Raw genomic sequence first — 22470 nt, forward strand, 5'->3', positions numbered from 1 at the left:
TCCAAAGCCTTCATGAAGTACCTATCTAAAAGAGGGATCTTACATCAATAGACTGTTCCCTACATCCCGATGCAAAATGATGTAGCCGAATAGATGAATCAGACCATTCAAGAACGAGTGACAATAATGCTCTAGCATGTAGGACTCAAGTTGGAATTCTGGGGAGAGGCAATGCAGATGGTTGTATATCTAATCAATTTGTCACCCCCCTATCACCGCCCAAGGCCATCAAACTTCAAGTGCCACAGACACTATGGTTTGGTAAGTAACCGAACTACGATCGACTTCACATATTTGGGTGCAAAGCATATGTGCACATACTGTTGGAAGCAATGTCGTCTTTGCGGAAGATCAAGAAGCACTCGATTCCTGTTTATTCCCTGTGTATGAGAGATTGTAGGTCGTTGCACAGAGAGAGAGAGAGAGAGAGAGAGAGAGACACAAAAAGACTCTTTATTTCACAAAGCAACAATACAACATCCAACCTTACAAAAAGGTTACAAGGTCACTATATATAGTGACCGACTTAGGGCAACTACCCTTTATGCTAATTACATAAATGGCCAAAACGGGGTAATGTGAATACGTCCATTATACACATGTATTCGACACTCCCCCGTAATGGGCGTATACATGGGTTATCTAAAATTACAGGTATAGGCTTAGGTTCTCGGACATATCAGCTTTGTTCGAGTCGGCAGGGTCCGAAGGCAGAAGACCAAACTGGTCGGGTCGGAACAGTTGAAGCCGATCATTTAGGAACTGATGTCGGTTGTCGGGAACCATCCTGCTCTGTGTCCGGCTCTAACCGGACTGGTTTGTCGTTACGCCCATCTGATGCCGAAGAGACCGAAAGCGGTCTGCCGAGAGACACTTGGTCATTCCATCTGCGACATTGTCGGTTGTGGATATTTTCTCTAGACCGATTTTCCCTGAAATGACGCAGTCCCGAACGAAGTGATATCGAACGTCGATATGTTTGGAGGCGTTGTGGTGAACCGGATTTTTTGACAAGGCAACAGCACCTTGACTGTCGCTGTAGACAACTGGGGCCGAGTCATGGTCGACTTGTCGAAACGTGTGCGCCAGCCGACCGAGCCACAAAGCTTCTTTTGCTGCGTCGGACGCAGCTACATATTCTGCTTCGGTCGTTGAGGTCGCTGTGCACTCCTGAAGTTTCGACTTCCACGAGATTGCTCCATTGCCGAATTTGAAGCAGTATCCGGTTGTTGATTTCCGACTGTCTATACAGCCGGCGAAGTCCGAGTCGGTGTAACCAACTACGCCTGAGGTTCGGTTCGGACCGAAAAGAATGCCATGGTCTTTTGTGCCAGCCAGATATCTGAACACATGCTTGACTGCGTTCCAATGCGATCGGCCAGGATTGTGCATAAATCTGCTAACGACTCCTACAGCGTGAGAAATATCAGGCCGTGTCGCGACCATCAGGTACATAAGGGAGCCGACTGCCGGTGCATACGGTACCGACTTCATATCTTCCCCCTCCGGACCGGATGTCGGGCAGTCTCGCTGAGAGAGCCGAAGATTCATGGGGAGCGGGGTTGAAGCAGATTTGGCTGATTGCATGTTGAAGCGTTCCAAGACACGTCGGATATAGTCGGTCTGAGACAAGAAAAGATGTCGTTTATCGCGATGCCGACTAATCTTCATGCCAAGGATGTGTCGTGCCGGACCGAGGTCCTTCATGGCAAACTTCAACCGCAGTTGCCGAATGAGATCGGCAAGTTCGCCCGCGTGGCGTCCAGAAATTAGCATGTCGTCCACGTAAATGATGAGGAAGATGGGTGATCCATCTTGAGCTGTGTTGGTGAAGAGACAATGGTCCTCATCGCTTTTTGAGAAGCCGATCGATTGGATGAAGTCGTCGAACTTCTTGTACCATTGTCGCGGTGCCTGTTTGAGGCCGTATAGACTCTTCCTGAGTCGGCAGACTAGATGTTCTTGGCCAGTCGCCACGAAGCCTTTTGGCTGCTCCATATAAATTTCCTCCTCGAGATCACCATGGAGGAAGGCTGTTTTGACATCTAGCTGAATCAGCTCCAAGTTGTCGGCTGCCACTACGCCGAGTAGAAAACGGAGGGTTGTCATTTTCACCACTGGTGAGAAAATCTCGTCGAAGTCGACGCCATATTCTTGTCGGAAGCCCTTCGCAACTAATCTGGCCTTGTACTTTGGGGTGGTCGAATCAGACGTCTCTTTTAGTCGATAGACCCACTTGCAAGGAAGGGCACGTCGGTTCCTAGGTAATTCGACCAGATCCCAAGTCTTGTTTGCCCGAATGGAGTGCATTTCCGACTCCATCGCCAGATGCCAGGTGGCTGAATCGACAGATGTCGATGCTTCTTCGTAAGACGTCGGTTCGCCGGCGTCGGTGAAGAAAATTCCAGGAGAATACCTCTCCGGAGGTTGCGACAGTCTCTCGGATCGTCGAGGTAAGAGTGGACTGGTCGCATCGGGTATCAAGGTCGGATGGTCCGAAAGCGGATTGTTCTGCTGTGCCGAGTCGGGGTTGTCCGAGTCGGTAGTGTAAGGTTCAGCTACCCGTGAAGCTGACCGTGTGTTGAGAGCGGGGCCTTCTTGAAGGGTCGGCACATCGGAAAATGTTACCCTTCGGACTTCGATCGGTTTTTCGACTGATGGATTCATAGCCGACTCGTTGAACACAACGTCCGAACTTCGAACGATTTGTCTGCGTTCGGGGTCCCAGAGTCGGTATCCCATTTCGCCGTCGGATCCATATCCAAGGAAAATGCATTTCCTGGACCGAGGTGCAAGTTTTCGGCGATCATCTTTCGGAATAAGGGCGTACGCCTCGCATCCGAAGATCCTCAGCTTGTCGTAATTCGGCTTACTGCCGATCCATAGTTCCTGAGGAATTTGAAGTCCTAGAGGTCTACTTGGCGACATATTGATTATGTGTACTGCCGTGAGTAGAGCCTCTGCCCAGAAGCCATCCGACAGTCCGGAGTGTTGGAGCATGGAAACTATCCGTTCTTGGATTGTCCGATTCATTCGTTCTGCAATCCCGTTTTGCTCCGGACTGTGTGGTGCCGTAAATTCACGTCGGATGCCGCGTTGTCGGCAGAATTTGACGAATTCTTCGGATTTAAACTCTCCCCCATTGTCTGTCCGAAAGCATTTCAGCTTTCGGTCGGTTTGATTTTCCACCATAGCGAGCCAATCGGTGAAGATCGAGAAGACCCGATCTTTGGTGCGAATTGGATAAGCCCACACCTTTCGAGTCGAATCGTCAATAAAAGTGACGAAGTAAGAGGCACCGCCGAGAGACTGATGCGGCATTGGGCCACAGACGTCCGAGTGGACCAAATCAAGAGGTCTCGTTTCTCTTGGTGCTGATGTCGGGTGTGATGCGGCTGCTTGTTTGCCATACTGGCAATGCTCGCAGAATTGATGGTCGGAGAAGGAGAGTTTGGGGATGTATCCGGCTCTAGATAGGTGCGTGATGCCGGCCTTGCTGAGGTGTCCTAATCTTCGGTGCCATAGTGATGACACAGGAATATCCACCAAAAACAGGTTACCCTCTCTGAGCGTAACATGTAACGGATACAGTGAGTGTATCTTGGGTCCTCTAGCAAGCAGGAGGTTCCCCCTGTGGAGTGTCCACCCTCCCGAAGAAAAACCGGCACGAATGCCGTCTTCATCTAGTTGTCCGACTGAGATCAATGGCCTTGTGAGCTCGGGTACATGTCGGACATTGTGGAGTACAAGTGTAGAGCCACCTGCAAGGTTGAGCTCTACTGTGCCGATTCCGATGATGTCACAGTGTTGCGAGTTGCCGACCCGAACTGAGTCGGAGTGACGGATCGTATATTGCCGAAATTGGGATCGATGAGGAGTCACGTGAAATGACGCGCCCGAATCTAAGAGCCATGTGCTCGATTCTTCAGTCGTGAGTAGAACTTCTGATCCGACTGGATTTTCGATTGATAGTATATTCGGGTCGTCCGGTAGTACATCCGCTGAGAAGCCGACGTAATTGATCTCCTCATGCCGGCCACTCTTCTTGTTGTTCTTGTTCTTGAGTGTGCGGCAGTCGGCTTTAATGTGTCCGGGTTTCTTGCAATAGTTGCAGATTCGGTTATCCCGTGACTGGCTCCGTCTTCGCTGATTGTTGGGCGGCCGTGAGGAATCTCTTCCTCGTATGTTCGATCGGTCTGTCGAACCTTGTACTACATAAGCGTCGTCTGTTGAGTCTTTGGCGAAAGACTTTCTCCGAGCTGCTTCGGTGAGGATTGCGCTCGTGACTTCGGAGTACTTAACAGCCGTGGTTGACGCGTTGCACACGGTTGTGACGAAAGTTTCCCATGATGAGGGAAGGCTGCTCATGAGTATCATTGCTCTGAGTTCATCCTCGATTGCCGTCCCCTGTGACGAGATTTGGGAGCTTATGCTTTCGTACTCATTGAGATGTGCTTGGACCGAATCGGATTCTTTCATCCGCAAGTTGTAGAGGCGCCGGATCAGAAACATCTTTGTTGCGGCGACCTTCTTTTCGTAGGTGTCCGACAGTGTTTTCCACAGTTCAAATGCTGTCGTACACGATTGCACCGTAAAGTATACCGATTCCGATAGGTGCATCCGAATCGTGGCGCGGACGATTCTGTCCAGCTTCTGCCACTCAATTGGTTTGTATCCTTCTGGAGGTTCTTCATTTTCGATGGGATCGATTTGCCCCTTGACTATGAGATAGTCCTGCATTTGTTCCTTCCAGAAGTTGAAGTTCGATCCATCGAACTTTCGTAGACTCATTTCTGACGAGCCGGATGTTGATGCCATCAAATTCGGTTTCGGTTGACGAAGCTCGGTTCGGAGTTGACTACGAACCTTGTTGGAGTGCAGCCGGTTGGCTCACCCGATATCGTTCTAGTCGGATTTGAACCCGAGTCGGTTCGGCTTCGGATATATATATATTGTTGAACTTGCTCGAGTTGACTCCGGTAACTTGAGGGACAGAACCGACTGGTCTTCCCGAATGTTGCCGAGTCGGAGTGAGCCCGGTTCGCTTCGGATATATATGCCGAATACCGATTATTGAAACCGATTATCTGGACCGATTCGGCTTCGGGTGACTGCAGCGACGAGAGAGACGGATCCGACTGATCCTCCCGAATGTCGATCAGCCGGATGAAGCGCGAATTTGGGTTGTTGTCAAAGTTGCACAAGGGGATTTCACCTCGAGCGGTTACGATCACAAGGAACGGAGTACGATCTGATGGCTTACTCCAAGCAAGATGATCTAACGCGATGAGATGCAAACCTGGTTTTTTTTTTTTCTTCTTCTTCTCTCTTCTTCGAATGACGCAGGAAACCGAATGCAGAGACGACGGCCGACAGCGGATTGAAGGACCGACTACTGTGCAGGCTCTGATACCAGATGTTGGAAGCAATGTCGTCTTTGCGGAAGATCAAGAAGCACTCGATTCCTGTTTATTCCCTGTGTATGAGAGATTGTAGGTCGTTGCACAGAGAGAGAGAGAGAGAGAGAGAGAGAGACACAAAAAGACTCTTTATTTCACAAAGCAACAATACAACATCCAACCTTACAAAAAGGTTACAAGGTCACTATATATAGTGACCGACTTAGGGCAACTACCCTTTATGCTAATTACATAAATGGCCAAAACGGGGTAATGTGAATACGTCCATTATACACATGTATTCGACACATACCACACGAGAAAAGGACAAAGCTCGCCCCCCATTCGAAAAAATGCATCTTTCTCGGATATGGGATAGAGGAGAACTTCGGCTTTCAACTATGGGAGCCAGAGAATAGGAAGTTGATCCAAAGTAACGATGTAGTCTTCAATGAAGACTCAATCAGCTCAGTCCGAACAAAGCCCCGACCCAGCAAGAGGGTTAGTTTTGACTTTTCTCCCACCGTGTTTGAGGAAGAAATGCCAAATGTTGAACCCAGTTGACCAACTGATTCGAATGAGAGCTCGTAGAGATAACTCCGAGTAATATGCTGACCGAATGATCTGAACCGACAATGACACAAACGAGTTGGCTGAATACTCCCATGACAGACAACAGGGGTAGATCCGACACAGACGCAAGAAATTTGCCATAGTGGATCACCATCAAGATCTCCATCAAATAAGGGTTCAAACAATGCCAACCGACCACCCGTAGCGGTCGAAGAAATTGAACCAATCAATTTGGCACCAAGGAGATCTGGACGAGTCCGAAAGCCGAAAGAGTTCTATCAACTGGCTTGGACTACATCAATTATATGGACGCATGCGAACCGTGCTCATATGAAGAAGTTATCGCTGCGTCGGATGCCGAAACATTGCACAAGGCCATGCTATTCAAAATGGACTCAATTTTAAGGAAAATGACACATGGGAGCTAGTCGAATTACCAACTAGCAGAAAGTTGCTGCCTTGCAAATGGGTGTACATATACAAATATGTATCTGGTTCGGATCAACCCAAATACAAAGCTTGGCTCATCACAAAGGGATTCGAACAAGAACATGGAGTCAACTACAATGAGATCCTCTCACCCATAGTCAAGATCACAACCCTTCGGCTCCTACTAGGAGTCGTCGTGACAGAAGACCTCGAGCTTGAACAAATGGACGTAAAGAAGGCTTTCTTGCATGGAGATATGGAGGAAGACATTTACATGTCTCAAATGGCAGGCTTCATGACGACGGAGGAGGAAGGTCACCTCGTATGCTGACTGAAGAAAAGCCATTACGGCTTGAAGTAAGCGCTGAGATTGTGGTACTAGAAGTTTGACTCCCACATTCGGCAACTTGGATACAACCGATCTAACTCCAACCCATGTATGTATGTACAAGAATTATTCGATGAGTCCAAGATATATTTGATCCTTTATGTGGACAACATGCTCGTTCTAGGAAGTGATAGATTTGAAATCAAGGAGCTAACGATGAAGGAACTCTACGAAGCCCAACATATCTTGGGCATGAGGATAGAGCGAGACAAGACGAAGAGGATCCTACATCTCTCCCAATCTGAGTATATCCAAAAGGTGCTGAGGCGGTTCAACATGGACAAGTCGAAGCTTGCACCAACATCGCTTCCGATGTCGATCCGACTATTGGATAGAGAGTCTCCCTCCACAGAGTAGAGACAGAACAGATAAGAAAGATACCCTATGCATGGGCATTAGGAAGTCTCATGTATGCGGTGGTAGCCAGCCGACCCGACCTTGCACATGCCGTAGGAGCTACCAACCGCTACATGTTGAATCCAGGGAGGAAGCACTGGGAAGCAATAAAGCACATATTCCATTATCTTCGAGGAACCAAGAGTATGCAACTAACATTCAGACTGAACCATTCAAAGTATTTCTAGAAAATGTTTTATTATGCTCGTAAGGCATTAATGTTTGACATTCTATCAAAATGTCAATAGCTGGTTGAATGGAAGTGTCGGTCACAACTCATTGTTTAATAGTGTTTAGAGGTGATTGGTTATTGGTGATTTATTGTTGGAAATCTTCATATCTATCAACATATTATTTTATCGTACTTTAAAAAAAACATGTCTTTGTTGTTTTTAATGAGCCCCCCATGCCCAATACCCAAGTAAAACTTGAAAGATGAACAAGTGGAGCTTGGTGAAGCAAGAAATGGAAATACAAACCACATAGACAATGTGCTTGATAGGGGAGCAAGAAAACAAGAAAACAGGGAAACGATAACTCAAAAATCTAAGAGAAATGAATAAACTAAGAATATTTGTTTAAATAAGAGTGCTACAAACCTAGGGACAATCTAAGAATATATAGAAATTAAACATCATCTTAAAAGAAACTTGAGATCTAAAGTAAGAACATGATAGCTACATGATTATACTATGAAGTGAATCTATTGGACTTCATGACCTATGGATAAAAAATTTGGCTAGGTCCTTTACTCGAAAAAACTCACTTGGTTGAACAATTCATGAGCCAATTGTTGATTTAAGTTTTAGTCTTCAAATTCCTGAGGTTTTGTGGGGTAGATATGAGGCTATTTCTCAATTGTCTTCATAGGTACTAGACGGTTTGTTTTCATTACTAACAAAAGGTTCAAATGGTTGAAGATTGTCTTTGTCTCTCCAACCTTCAATGTTTTAGTTGTGATTGCTAGAGATGCCATGTTGTGAGGGATATAGTAACATCATCACATACTCCATAATATTTTTTTTATTGGGAACTAACACGCTTGAGGGTGTCTTTGTCCAATGATTTGGTGCATCTTGTATCTTAGTGTGCATTGGTAACAAGACTTGTTATTTTCCTTCATGCCATCATTGTGTTTTGGTTAAGATTTTTGTTAGTTCTACTCACACAGTGTTTAGGTTTATCACAATAAGATGTTAACGTTGAAATAGTGATACATATGGCATGCAAGAACTTGTGGACAACTCCTTGTTAGTTCACATAGGTATATCTGGACCTCCTTGTAGATTTCCTAGTGTGATCACTTTACAATAAACAATATAAAGAATGTGTATCAACAAATAAGTTGAACCACCAGTATGACCACCTGTTTTTAACATACATAAAAACTAAAAAGGCTGACAAGCTTTCCTTTCTAAGATCACATGGAGTCCCAAAAGTGTGGGGGTTAAGCCATAAATGATGCACAAAAACCTACATGTAAAACATCCCACAGCTTTTAATTTCCAAGAGATAACATGAAGGCACATGTAATATTAAGCAATAGAATGATATCACACAATATTTCAAACGACTATGCAGATGCATTAGTAGGTGGACACTATTTAATTAAAAATGAATCCCTGGTAAAGGTACCTAGAACTCGTTTGCAAACGTATCCTTTATATCTATGTATAGGTACTCAGCATTAGTATTCAGATTTCAAAACAATCAGGAAGGCATGGAAACTTGAAAATTAGTTGTGTTCTACAGGGTTCTGATCTGATTTTGAAAAAAGCAACTACAAAATCCTCATGGTGATAGCAAGAGATCAACTGTGGACATGACACAAAACATTAAAATGGAAGTGGTTTCCCCCAAGATAATATCTTCAATATCTCGTGTGAACTCCCCCATGAAGTATAGTTGCATTATATTTAATGAGCTCTTATTGATGCCTATCACATATCTAACCAGAGCAAATATTGATACTACATGATGGGAAAAGCGTGAGCTTTAATCTTCAGAGCCAAGACAAATCCATGACAAGTTGTATAGGAAATAAAGAGAATAAGCATAATCATTACAACAAAAAGATGAATGCTTTTGTTTAGGAAATGAAGGGAAATGCAGAAGCATAATCACTAGAGCCACACAAACTCATTAATTCATTAAGTTGAAACAAAATACATAACACTGTAGTGCATCAGTTACACACAGCATGAAATAATTAAATTTGCATACAAATTAAAATGGCCGTATATCTTCTTTGTCTATTTAGTTAAAAGAAGTCATTCAAACTTTCGGGCATGATGATGCATAAATAGTACATTGAGAAAGGCATACCATGGATTGGGCCTTTGAAATGAAGTGTGTTAAAAATACATGGTATGAAGTTCTCTTTCCGAATAGAAGGTTAATGAAAGAACATTTAAAATTCACCAAAAGCACAGGATATTACTACGTATTATGATCTTCTAGTCATGTGTATGGCACAACAGGTTATTTGCTATATCACATGAAAGTGTCCGAGTGTATATATACTTCATTGCAAAGGTACTCCCACTCCCAAAATCAAAGCACATATACTCCACAACTTCATAGTAAGATTTCGAATTTCTACTTGAGCGCTGATTGGATTAAACTTTCTATGTGACAATCTGAGCTCAAATTTTCAAAATTTGGCTTCTTGGTGAAAAACAAGATGGGGATAATCATCGAAGAAAAGAATTCATCAAAAAAGGGGTAGTAGTATTATTGATAGAATTATAGTACACAGAAGGGGGCCAAATCCACTAAGCTACTTGGAAGATTATATCATGTATTCCATATTTTCTTGCTGTAGATATTTACTATGGGAGAATTGTGGGAAGAATGGCATCATTCGAATTGAATGATATATTGTGTAACAAAGAGACTTGTAAAGACGATTCAATTAAAAAGGAATTTCAACTACTAGAAGGCCTCTTACACACCTGTTTTAACATGGATTTTACTGGTTTTCAATCATCCCCATTTCTTTTCTGCCAAGCACAAAAGCTGCACAAAAGAAGACATCATCTCAGAAAATTGGCTCCTTAAAGACTACAATATAACAAAAACAATGAGAAATCAATTTCTCAAAAGACTACAATAATAACAAAGAAAAAAGCTGTGTATAAGAAAATCCCCAAATGATAAAGGAAAACAACTTAAAGAGAGGAATAAAGAGCCGCAGGAAAGCCACCGGATTCTAAATGAGAAAAACCAGGAATGACTATGAAGGCATAGAAAAAAATTGCACACAAGAAGATGCGAAATGTAAAAAATAGGTACACAAGACCCCAAATCAAAATGCCAAGTTCATAAAGGAGCAAAAAGATTCACGAGAATATCTCAAAAGAGAAATCAGGTTCTTTAAAGACCACACTTATGGATAGAGAAGTTAAAAGAGAGGAACAAACAGCTGCAGGAACGCCTGCGGATTCTAAATGAGAAAAACAAGGAATGACTATGAAGGCATAGAAAAAATCTGCACACAAAAAGATGCTAAATGTAAAAATAGCTGCACAAGATCCCAAATCAAAATGCCAAGTTCATAAAGGAGCAAAAAGATTCACCAGAATATCTCAAATGGGAAATCAGGCTCTTTAAAGACCACCTTTATGGATAGAGAAGTTACACAACAAAATTCCAAATGAGAAAACCAGGTCCATAAAACAATATAAAAGGAAAAGCTACACCAAAATATCCCAAATGCAAAAATTACGCTCTTAAAGATCACAAACATAAAAAAGCTGCAAAAGCTATTTTAACAGTGTAAGAGTAAGACCTGCCGTGCCCCTTGCAGTAGCCTTCTGCTATCTCTAGATGATTCAACAGAAAAGCCATCTTTTGTAGTGGTTGATTTTCCTATCCTTGTTCTCTTCAATCTCTTTTGACTGGACTTCTCTAACATTCTACCATCATCTTCATCAAGCTTGGCCTTCTTTACAATTTTTCTTCCAACCCCAGAACTCACATTCCTCTGGAAAGACACTCCCATTCGTTTCATTCTAAGTCCTGTTCTACCTGGCTTTATGAATACATCTTCTCTTCTCATGGAGGGTGACATCTCTATTTGATGACGCTGAAGCTCTTGACCGAGGAAAGCTAATTCAGTAAGTGAAGTGGCCACCTCATAGTCAGGCCTTGCAAGTTCATTTGACTTTAAAAAACTTTCATCTCTTGATTTATTGAGATTCGATTCTGAACCATTTCCATAAACATTTCTCAGTAGTTTCTCCTCCAAAACTTCGTTTTTTTGATAAGTCACAGAATTCTTGATTCGTAATACATCATCTGGAAGCATTGGAACATCAACCATCTCATTTCCCTTTCCTATATCAACTTTGGCTTGTAATTCCATTTCTCTCAATACTGTAAAGCCAGAACTATGAATACACTCGTTCATACTTGGACAAGGCTTCACCACTGCCAAACCATTGTTTTCCTTCTTTGCATATTGTTCACTTTTCATTCTATCCTTTCTCCTTACATAAATTCCCTTTATGGAACTATCTGAACCTCTAAAACTTCCAAAATTCTCATCACCTAAGTTTGGATGCTCGTCTAGCACCAGAGGCATGGTAGTTTCAAAACAATCAATACTTGAATCAACCCAATCTTTATGTTTATGATTTGTTTTTGTGTGATCCATCATCGCCTTGGGACCTATAACCATCATTCTGTTTGGTTCATCAACTGTTTCTACATGATCAGTGTTTGTGCTTCCAATTTGGAACAAGGGTCTTTCTTGTTTATTTTCTGGCATTGCATCCTCTGTATGGAGAACAGCTGCATCTTCAACTTTTTCAATAAGACAATTAGTTGGAATGTGCAATTCCATTTTCTCTTCATCCTTCACTGGTTCTGCAATTAGCTTTCTTCCATCTTCTGTAGATGTAGCTGTGCCAATCAGAACATCAGGTTTGGCTACAGCATAGTGGACATCCTGGTGGGCTATTTGACTAAATGCATGCAATGAATAATTTTCCATATTGGGACGAAACCTATTTTTGGGAGATTGCATATTCATATCATCTACTTCATCTCTCAAGAAATTCCCTCCACAAGCTACAGTTGTATCTGTCATTCTCTTTAATGTCTGTTGGTGGTCTCCACTGATTGGTTGTACCAACTTTTGCATCTTTTCTATTACCTCTCTCTTCTTTCTAAGCTCTAATTTCAACCTCTTTGAGGTGTCTTGGGCTGTTATAAGCTTGGCCTCAGCATCCTGGGCCCTTCTTCTCTCTGCTAAGTACCTTTTTTCCATCTCTAAAACCTGAAATCGAGGCACATGTCCTTAGTAAAAACATCACAGGAGAGCATAGCAGAAATTTCATAAAAATAGCGTGAGGGGAATGATATACTAAATAATGTTAGGACCTGAGGTTATTCTAGGATCTAGGTCAATACAAAATATAGGTAACAAAAAACACACAAACATTTGCGACCATGCCAAATAAAGAAATATAAATTAATGTCTGTAAAAGACCATAATTTAGCCAATCAGACCTGACAACGATCGCAACTGTTTGTGTTAGCTTGTCAATGTGAGTGAACGAAGGGAAATAAATGACTTTCTATGCTAGCTACCTAAAATTACATGTCTTGAAATGTAATAATGAATCATGAATAACCAACAATCATAGTGCCTAACCATTACTAAATAAAGATGGCATGTCTTCATGAAGGAAATACACAGTATTTTATTTCTATTTTTCATATATATCTAGCATTTTGTTACTTTTAAGCATCAACATAGAAAGCAGTTGATGTACTTCATAAAAGAAGAAACGGAGGTTCTTGTTTATAATTGATCTTTTAATTTTGCATTGCTTTAAAGTTCACCATATAGAACTTCCAATGTGAAGAGAGTTCAGACAGTTGATCGCCTTTAACCACAGTTTCCAAAATTGAATCATGGGCTGGAACTAAAATTAAGCAAAAACGGAAGATCTTCAGTTGTGTTTGAATCTGATTTCCTTTTTCCACTCAGTTTTTTCTTTCCTCTTTTTCTCTAAAGCCTATAACGATTAGGAAAATACGATTTGTTTAGAGAATTGTGAAAAAATTTCCAAGTTTCAAAAAGCTTTAGGAGACACATGATAATCAAAAACTAATGTAAGACGATGTGGTGAATTTCTTATTGCTTTTTGCAAACTCAAAAGTGTCAAAAACTGATGGAGAATACGTGTAGAAAAACAAGAAGAAGATTTCCTATCAAATTGGCTTGGGAAATTCTTGTCCAGAGTATCAGTGACAAAATAAAGAACTAACCATGTGCACATCCTAGGGCAAGTTTTCTAGTAGCACGATATGGAAATGACTAGCAGTTCATTATATCTGACTTGAATTTTAAAGTTAGAGATTCAAAACATTTCTCAAAAACGAATTAGATTAGTTATACTTTGTAGGGAAAGCTCCAATATTCTTAATAGTAAGAACGAACTATAAATGCACTATTTAGAAACGAATAATGCTATGTCCAATTATCCATTGAAATCAAAGTTCAATTCTAATTTCTTAAGTAATCAACAAGCAATGGAGCAGATGAAATCCACATGCATGGACCAGCCCACCTACAGGATCACCTCAGGGTGGGTGCTGAATGCATCTAGGGGTCACAGACTGACCATATAGCCAGATCCAAGGAATAGTGGAAGTGGAACAAGCTGTCTTCTTCTGCTTGTGCAAACTATGAGGAATTCAAAAATGCCCAAGGCATAGTATTGAAATCTAACTGACCAGCTACCTCTCAATAATCAGATCTCGAACATTCTCTGTTTGACCACATTCACCATGTTTTATATTTATTTTTTTCTCTAAAAATTCATCAATGTTCCTGAAAAACATGTTGGGGATTGGGTCTTCAGTATATCAAAGACGTGAAGGTGCTAGTGAATATCATATTCAAAAAAAACCATTTGACTTATAGCTCCTCCATGAAAATTGAGAAATCTATTGCCAATTTTTAAGCATACAAATGAGCCTTGACAGTTTTATCAATTAATTTATAACCTCTCTCTCTCTCTCTCTCTCTCTCAGAGGTCATATTTGACCTCCGAAGACAATAATATAATCTATCTATCTCTCTCTCTCTCTCTCTCTCTCTCTCTCTCTCTCTCTCTCTCTCTCTCTCTCTCTCTCTCTCTCTCTCTCACTATTTAGCTTAAACTCTATTTTTATTTTTACTTTCGATGAATGGGTAAATATCCCATTTTTTTGTAAACCATTTGTCTCATGGGTCAATTTTGGCCTTAGAAGACATTAATATATCTTTCTTTCTCTCTCTCTCTCTCTATTGAAAGGTACATTATACTTCTTCTATCATTTTATTAATAATAAATATGCCAAGAGGACTAAAAGTCAATGATGATGTGATTGAAAGCCCAAACAATCAAATGCATACTTTGTCAATGGAAAAGATGGCAGCTATGTATATCTCATTGCAAGAGACAGTGATGCATATGCAAACCAAAATGTATGCTTGTTGCTTGTAAGGAGAGAGAATTAACTCTTCAACATACAATGGAAATGCAAAAGTTGGACATTAAAGCTTTGCGTGAAGAACTACATGCAATGAAGAACATGACTATTCAAATGCACGATAATCGGATGCCTAAAATAGAAAGAAAAATGTTGAGTCTTGAGGCAGAAAAAGAGATTTTAGTGAAGGTAAATACCGAAATAAAATCTACAATTGAAAGGAACAAAGATGTGATCATGACAAGGTGGAAAGATGTTCTCTTGAAAGAAACACCAAAAATCACGCAAAGGCATTCTAATATCATGGATATGTTAGATGCAAAGGAGCAATATGAAATTGAAAAAAGAAAGAATAATATTGTCATTAGAGGTATGCAAGAAAATGAAACAAAAAATGCATTATCTCTTGGAGAGAATATTATGAAATTCTTTGAAGATCACTTTGCTATGCGAGATGTTATTATATATGCCGCACATAGGGTTGGCAAAAAGTAACTAGAGGGAAAGTCATCTCGAGCTATTGTTTGTACACTCCTTGATGAACATAAAAGGGCTATGATTCTAGATAGTCGTAAGGTGTACTTAAAAGGGACAAGTTTTTTTATAATGGAGGATAAAACTCCACAAGGGCAAGAACATAGAAGGCAAGCATATGCATCTAGGAAAGCAAATCAAAATGCATAGTAACCAACGACCTATGGGACTATAAGTGCTTCACTATTGAAAGTAATGTTTTGGAACTGTAGAGGATATCCATGGAAGTAAGGGTTTAGGACTCAATGATGTAGCTCAAGGTATGGATATTATAATTTTGGCTGAAACATGGGAGCACGAGGCAAAACGTATACCTAGTTACCTCATAAAATCGATATGGCCTCACTCCAAAGGGAATATTGGGCGTGTCGGGATAGCATGTATCTACCATGAGAGCTTAGATAATTTTATCAAAGTATGCAAATATGATGACTATAAGAGATACATATGGATAGAGGTTAATTTGGGGAAAGAGAAGTTGTATATAGTTGCATGCTACATTCCTCCCAAAGACTCAAACTACTATAGTAGGTTTAGGTTAGATTGTGCCAATCCTTTTACAGAATTATACCATGATATACTTTCATTTGAGAAGCTTGGTAAAGTTTTAATTATAGGAGACTTCAATGCAAGAGTTGGAAATTTCCAAAATGTGGAGATATTTGAAGGAAATGAAGTAGAACATTGTCTATTGCGTAACTAGGAGGATTGTGTCATATTAGATTATCGAGAACTTTTGATACATATGCTAAATTGCACAAACTTGATTATCCTAAATGGTATAAAGGCATTCCCATTGACAAATGTGCTCACATGTTTACCATCCTCGGGTCGAGGAAGTGTGGTTGATTACACATTAATGTTGGCATGTGATCTATCATTGGTGAATGTGTTTAAAGTTGGTTCTCTATCTCCGAACTGAGACAACAAGCCATTGTACTTAGAGCTTTCAATTCCACATTTCACCAATAGATGCCATGGAGTGAGAGACGAAAAGAGATGTGTCGTCTGACCTTGCTACAAAAAAGCTAAGATATATGCAAATGAAGTGGAGAACAATTTGTTAAATTTTTCTCTAAGAAACGATATTAAAGAAAATTGGCAACATTTGAAGGATATCAATACTTTAAGAGGCATGTGGGTGGGCATAAGATGTGTAGATGTAATTCTTGGTTCGACGATGAATGTAAGATGTATTTCAAATGGTTTAAGTCCATAGAAGGGGAAAATGAAAAGATTGTTCCATGGCACCTATATAAGAAAGTAGTGAGGAGAAAGAAAAGAACATATTTCCAAATGCAAGAGATGAAAAAGAAAAACTTGTTTAAGCTCAAACCAAAATTAGCATGGAGACAACTCAAGGGTAAGAAAGAAGACGTGAAAAGGTCACTTTATAAATGAAGAGATGTTAGACTATGTACAAATGCTATATATGCATGAAGGTGTGGCTCCTATTATTGAGAAAATTGAAACATCATGCACTACATGTATCGATATTGATGATATCAATAAGGGAATAAAGAAGATAGCGAGTGGGAAAGCAACAAATGCAACCTACGTCTCAAGTGAGCTTTTAAAATGGACAATGCCACATACTTGTCATTGGATAATGACAATTATTGAGCAAGCTATTAAACAAGGATTTCCAAATGGTGAGCTCAACTATTGCTAAATTATATAACACTATTGGCTTATGAATTGGATTAAACCAATATTTGAAGTTGGAGATAACAATCAAGTATCAAATTATCGTACAATAATGGTGAGCTCAACTATTGCTAAATTATATAACACTATTATGGAGCAAACGATAAGTACATGGGCTGAAAGTACAAGCAAAAGAGCACTTGGGCAAGCAGGATTTACACCAAAACACTCGACTGTGGATCATTTGGTTACATTGAGAGTAATCATGGAAGAGACTCGACTACAAGGAAAAACACTTTTTTGTTGTTTTGTTGATTTCAAGAAAGCTTTGATACCATACCATGAAGTGAGCTTTGGAATAGAATGGTAGAGATTGACATGCCATTAGAGTATAGAGTTGTTGTTGCACGCCTATATGAACAAGTGAAATGCCAACTAAAAATGGATAGTGGATTCTCAAAGCACTTTTTAAGTAACATGGGGGTCAAGCAAGGATGTCTACTATCCCCCACACGCTTTGGCTTATGTATTCAATTAGAAGAAGTGGTGAATAAGGTTGCAAGAGAAGAAGGATTGAATGGCCCCAAATTGATGCAACATGTTATCTTATTGCTTCTATATGCAAATGATGTGGTACTCTTCTCATATGATGTTGATAGTGTGCAACATTTACTTGGGGTATTAGAAGAATTTTACCATAGTAGTAGACTAGCAGTGAATGTGGAGAAAACAAAAATGATGGAAGTGCAAACCATCCAACCTCATCATTACCCTATGATCACATATAGAGGTGAACATATACAATTTTTTCAGAGCTTTAAATATCTTCGCATTGATGTACCTGCCACAAATAAATAGAGTACATGCTTTGATTCTAGGCTCCACGCCAGTTGGAAATCGTATTACCTTTTGGAGAACCAATGCAACCAAAGTGATACTTGTGGACGGGAAGTAAAACTAATGTTGTTCAATGCCATGGTAACTCAAGTATTGCTTTATGGAGTAGAAGTATGGGGTGGCACCATCTTGCTTAATGCATGGAATGAGATTGAGAAAATTCAAAAGATGTTTTTAAGGAGGCAAGTAGGAGTTAAATGCACTACCTCTTACCAGGTTATGCTCTTAGAAACAAGTGTTCGACCCATAGAAATGTTAGCACTCCAAAGAGTATATAAATACATTACAAAAGTCGAGAATATGCCGAATCATTGATTACCACATCTAGCTTGGAATGTTGGATGTAAGCTACAAAAGAATCATAAGAGTAAGATTCTCTCATCTGGTTTGGTTGTTGACATAAGGAAATGGTTTAGAAGATGGGGTGTGGATGATCTTTTAGAGCTTTTCGGGCGATGCTATGCATTATGTAATGATTGAGGAAAGCTTGGTGGAATCATTAAGGATGAAGTGGGAAGATGCTACGAGGACAAAGCTAGAATACTACATTGCAAATGTCAACCCTGAATGTTGATCTCAATATAAAGCAAGAATGCCTATTGATCATATCCAACCTTGTCATTACCAATATGAGTAGTAATGCTCGTAGAGCCCTTACACTACTTCGCACTTGATCTCACAAGTTAGGCATTGAAGTTGCATCATGGTATCAAAATGTAACGAATTTGAAGACATGTAATGTAAAGTATTCAATGAAGGCATGGTAGAAGATGAATGTCACTTGCTCTACACATGCTCGACATATAGTGCAATTCGTTCAAGATATGTTGACATACTAAGAGGGAGTGATAACTTAAGTGCCATACTCAAGACACCACCTAGAAGGTTGAGCTCATATGTGCATGCTTTATTCACACATAGAGACTTTGTGCTTCAATGTATAAATACCCTTTCTTAGGAAGGAGACACATATCAAGAACACATGTATACTTTGGTCCCATAGGTCAAAATTGGCCTCTTTATGTACGATAAAAAATTCTAATTTTGTATATATGATGTTGCAAAGAGATGACTGGATTTGATGGGCTCTACATTAATGAAGGATGCAGAAGAGCAGTATGCAAACCACATATACATGCTATAAGTATGATTTTTCATTCGAGTAGCCATCCCAAAAAGTGTAAGCTCAAATCTAAATTTTCCATTGACACCCAAACCCACACATGGTTTGAGAAATTTCAAAAATTGGCGAACTGGGCAGAATTAGAATTTGATCCCTAGAGAGATTGTGTTCTTCAAACTATGAGCAAGTTTGTATAGAGAACCAAGGAGCATGTATTATATCTCAAGAACAATAAACATTGTACTTCATCTTGAAGATCACCATCCACCATGAAGGGTAAAGAAACTTCTAACTATGGAGCAAGCTTGTAAACAAAAAGCAAAGCATACGTATTACCTTTAAAGAAAAATTGTTCTAAGGGCAAACCATAAACATGCACTAATGCACCTTAAGAGAATAAGATAGATACATCTGCTCAGAATACAGAGTTCCCCATAAACAATCTCAAGCATAGGAAACATGAATAGAAATATTAACCCAAGAAAGTGCAGCATCCCGGTTCCAGCACTAGGTACGTCATGTCAATTTCCTTTTATATATTCGGTAAAGAAAAGCAAACTAACCTGGTATGTCCATGAGCTAGTGTGAAACCTATTCCTATGGGAAGTTGAGTTCGATTACCAACATATTCAAACAGGCACTCTGTTTCTATAACTCAATGAAATAAAACTTGCATTGAATAACCATGATGAGAACAAAGTAGAACTAAACCATGGTGGATCCCATACACACATTCAAATCTCAAACTAGAGAGTGTTCTACATACCTTGGCATCGCTGTCAGTTTTTAATCGAAGAAGCATCATCAGAGCATGCTGCTTCACCATAGAGAGCTCATGTTCAAGTGTTGTAGCTCTCTGCTCAGCCATCACAATACGGTGTGCTGCATCTTTCTTTAAATTGTCAATAGCCTCATTGGCTGCTTGCTGCAAAGCACACAGAACCTGTGATTGGACGGTATCCATAGCCTCTTGCAAAAGCTTCGTTGCTACGATTTCTGCATTTGCCAGGCATGATTGTAGAACACTTTGGACCTATTTGAAAGGTTAAAAATAAAAAACCCATGTTATAAGCAAACTTGTCCTATCCTATAAGAAAATAATTGAGAAACTCTAAACATGAAATTGCAATGTAGCACATACTTCAGTAGAAGAAATGCTGGAGATAGATCCATTATCATTTGGGGAGGAAACCAAAATGTCACTTTTCATTGTAGTGGTCGTAATAGCCGAAGGAGAAAATGTTTCTGGATCTTTGCTAGAATCACCTGAGCATGCAGAATGCAACCTCCCTTTCTATTCAAAGAAAAATATAACCTTTATGAAAATTCTTCTACAGGAATAAATTTGATATCAATTTTTATCTCTATAGTTATATAGAAAACCTCTAAGTGAGAAAACCACAATTCCAGATAAAACATTCCTTAAGAGGAAAAAAATACAATTCCAAGTAAATTTGCCTCTAAGAGAAAACAGCACCCAAAGTAAAAGTTTGCCTCTATTCTGAACAAGCTTCTATTTAAAGAAAAACTCCAGGTATAATTAGCCTCTGTAACAAGTAATTCTGAACAAAACAGAAATTATAGGTAAAATTTGAGTCGACAGTTATGGATGAAAGCCTCTAAGAGAAAAAAGAAATTTCAGATAAATCGTTGACTCTATATAGAAGCCTCTTGGTGGAAACAAAAATTCTAGGAGAAATTTCCCTCAAAACAGAGAAATAGCACTCCAAGAAAGTTCTTGCCCCTATAATTTGTATGGAAACTTCTAAAAGAAAAAACATGATCCATATGGAGGCTTTCAACAGAAAACAGTATATTTTTCCTTCATAATCATGTGCAAAAACATATAAGAAACATGGATTTTTTTATCTCTAAGAAAAAACTGACATTCCAGGTAAATTTCACCTCCAAGGGATGGCAAAATGTTCATTAGAAATTGCTTCTACTACTATACAGAATCTTGATGAATGGGATATTTATTTTTCCTGCACTGATGTTTAAGAAAGAAGAAGAAGAAGAAGAAGAGAAAACACCAATTCCAAGCAAACTTCAGCATCTATAATTTGCATGGAAGCCTCAAAAAAAACCCAGAAATTCTAGGCAAAATTTCCCTCTTCAGAAGAAACAGACACACCAGATTAACGTTTGGCCTCAAAGAGAAAACGTGCATGCCTTAAAGTAGCAATCAATCAGGCATTAGTTTTTCTAGCAAAAAAGAATAAAGAAGGCGAAAGATCTAACCTTGGAGTAGAAATGTTGCGATGAAGCTTTTTCAGCCAATTGAAGATCATCAGACAGAGAAGAATTCTGAGACAGAGAACTAACCATGTCTTTCTTCTTTTCTTCTTCTTCTTCTTCTTCTAAACGCCTTTCTTTCTTCTCCTGAAGATCAGATTCATGTAAGATTGCTTCGAGTAGAGCCACAGACTCCTTCTTTTCTTCTTTCCTTTCATTTCCTTTCCGTTCCTCTTCTTCTTCCTTCTCGTCCATGTCTTCCCTGTGCTTAGAGCTAATCGAGGAGGGGAACTCTTCTCGAACCAATTCTGACAGGAAAGTGGTCTGTTGCTGGAGTTGCTTCTCTGCTCGGATTTGGCTCTTTCCGCCGCGATAGAGGTAGAAATGGTTGGGGGAGTCGGAGTCGTGAAGCTGCATGAGGGGAGCAGACGCCATAGCCGAGCATCAGAGAGGGAGACAAGAGACAGACAGACAGACAGACAAAACAGACAGAGAGTGAGAGAGAGAGAGAGAGAGAGAGAGAGAGAGAGAGAGAGACTTTTTTTTTTTGCAAAGAGTCAATTCTCATCACAACAAAGATTGAAGGCCAAAGGAAAGGAAAGTCTCTTCTTCTTCTTCTTCTTCTTCTTCTTCTTCTTCTTCTTCTTCTTCTTCTTCTTGTGTTGTTGGTTGAAGTCATCTCATAGAAAGGCCGGAGGAAAGTCTTGGTCAAGTCAAGAATAGTCATGCCAGTCATCCCTCGGCTCTAATTCGGTCCCCTTTAGGATTTGTATAAGGGATGGGATCAGGAAAAAAGAGAATAATTGAAAGGACTCAATATTGTGAACCCTAGGCTTTGCGTCAAGCGTACGGTATGGTCAGATGTCTGGTGATAAGCATGCATGATGTTGTCGTCTGTTTATGGATGATGGCCGATTGCGGAGCAACAATGCTTGGCGTAGCACTAATTCTCGCACTCCAGAAGCATCATCATGCAGGTGCTTTCCACAATAGAGCTTGTAAGAGCTCTCAACATAGCAGTTTGATCACAAATGCTCTTTCATAGATCTTGAGCATCACTAGGTAGGAGGTTGCTGGATTCAAAATTGTGGGTTTGAATCCATATAGTTTATTCTTCCATTTATCGTCAATTTTCTTTTATTATTCTTCTTGAACTAGATTTTGTTGTTCCAAGTTGCATCGATTGTTAACTAAAAGATCATCTTCATGGGGTCTATGAATGCATAAACGTGTTCTTCTTGAGGAGAGGCTCACCGAGAACTTCTTTTGTGTTAAGTATTCAGGTGACAAGTGACCCACTTGTTGGCATAAAAGGCCGACTCCTTCCACTTTGAATCCTTAGTATGAACACATTCTCTAGT

The 22470-nt window shown here is 40.1% G+C and overlaps 1 protein-coding gene across 3 annotated transcripts; it reads right to left on the minus strand.

The window, feature by feature from the left end:
- Positions 1-2: 2 nt before the first annotated feature.
- LOC147850791 (uncharacterized) lies at positions 3-21598 on the minus strand. 3 transcript variants are annotated; one of them, XM_087335604.1, is made up of 6 exons: positions 21116-21598; positions 20016-20168; positions 19641-19907; positions 10976-12466; positions 10140-10203; positions 3-21 (listed from the first exon to the last, which is right to left on the minus strand). In XM_087335604.1, exons 1-5 carry the CDS (start codon positions 21542-21544, stop codon positions 10171-10173), a joined length of 2373 nt encoding a protein of 790 aa, XP_087191730.1. In that variant the 5' UTR covers positions 21545-21598; the 3' UTR covers positions 3-21; positions 10140-10170. The 3 variants fall into 3 exon arrangements, with proteins under 3 accessions (XP_087191730.1, XP_087191729.1, XP_087191728.1); XM_087335603.1 differs by lacking the exon at positions 3-21 and adding an exon at positions 8411-8658; XM_087335602.1 differs by lacking the exon at positions 3-21 and having other exon boundaries at positions 9306-10203; positions 21116-21597.
- Positions 21599-22470: the final 872 nt, after the last annotated feature.

This window comes from Azolla caroliniana, unplaced genomic scaffold, assembly GCF_043228905.1.
Source record: "Azolla caroliniana isolate FFs.n. ecotype wild unplaced genomic scaffold, voAzoCaro1.0.p SCAF_20, whole genome shotgun sequence".
NCBI classification, from domain to species: Eukaryota; Viridiplantae; Streptophyta; class Polypodiopsida; order Salviniales; family Salviniaceae; genus Azolla; species Azolla caroliniana.

Bases quoted from the DNA above. Each gene is read 5' to 3' on its own strand.
- LOC147850791 (XM_087335604.1), bottom strand. From the start codon at position 21,544: ATGGCGTCTGCTCCCCTCATGCAGCTTCACGACTCCGACTCCCCCAAC. The intron at 20,169-21,115 runs GTTAGATCTTTC...TTCTTTGAATAG, and splicing joins CGCAACATTTCTACTCCAAG to AAAGGGAGGTTGCATTCTGC. The intron at 10,204-10,975 runs GTCTTACTCTTA...TCTTTTGTGCAG, and splicing joins TACTGCAAGGGGCACGGCAG to CTTTTGTGCTTGGCAGAAAA.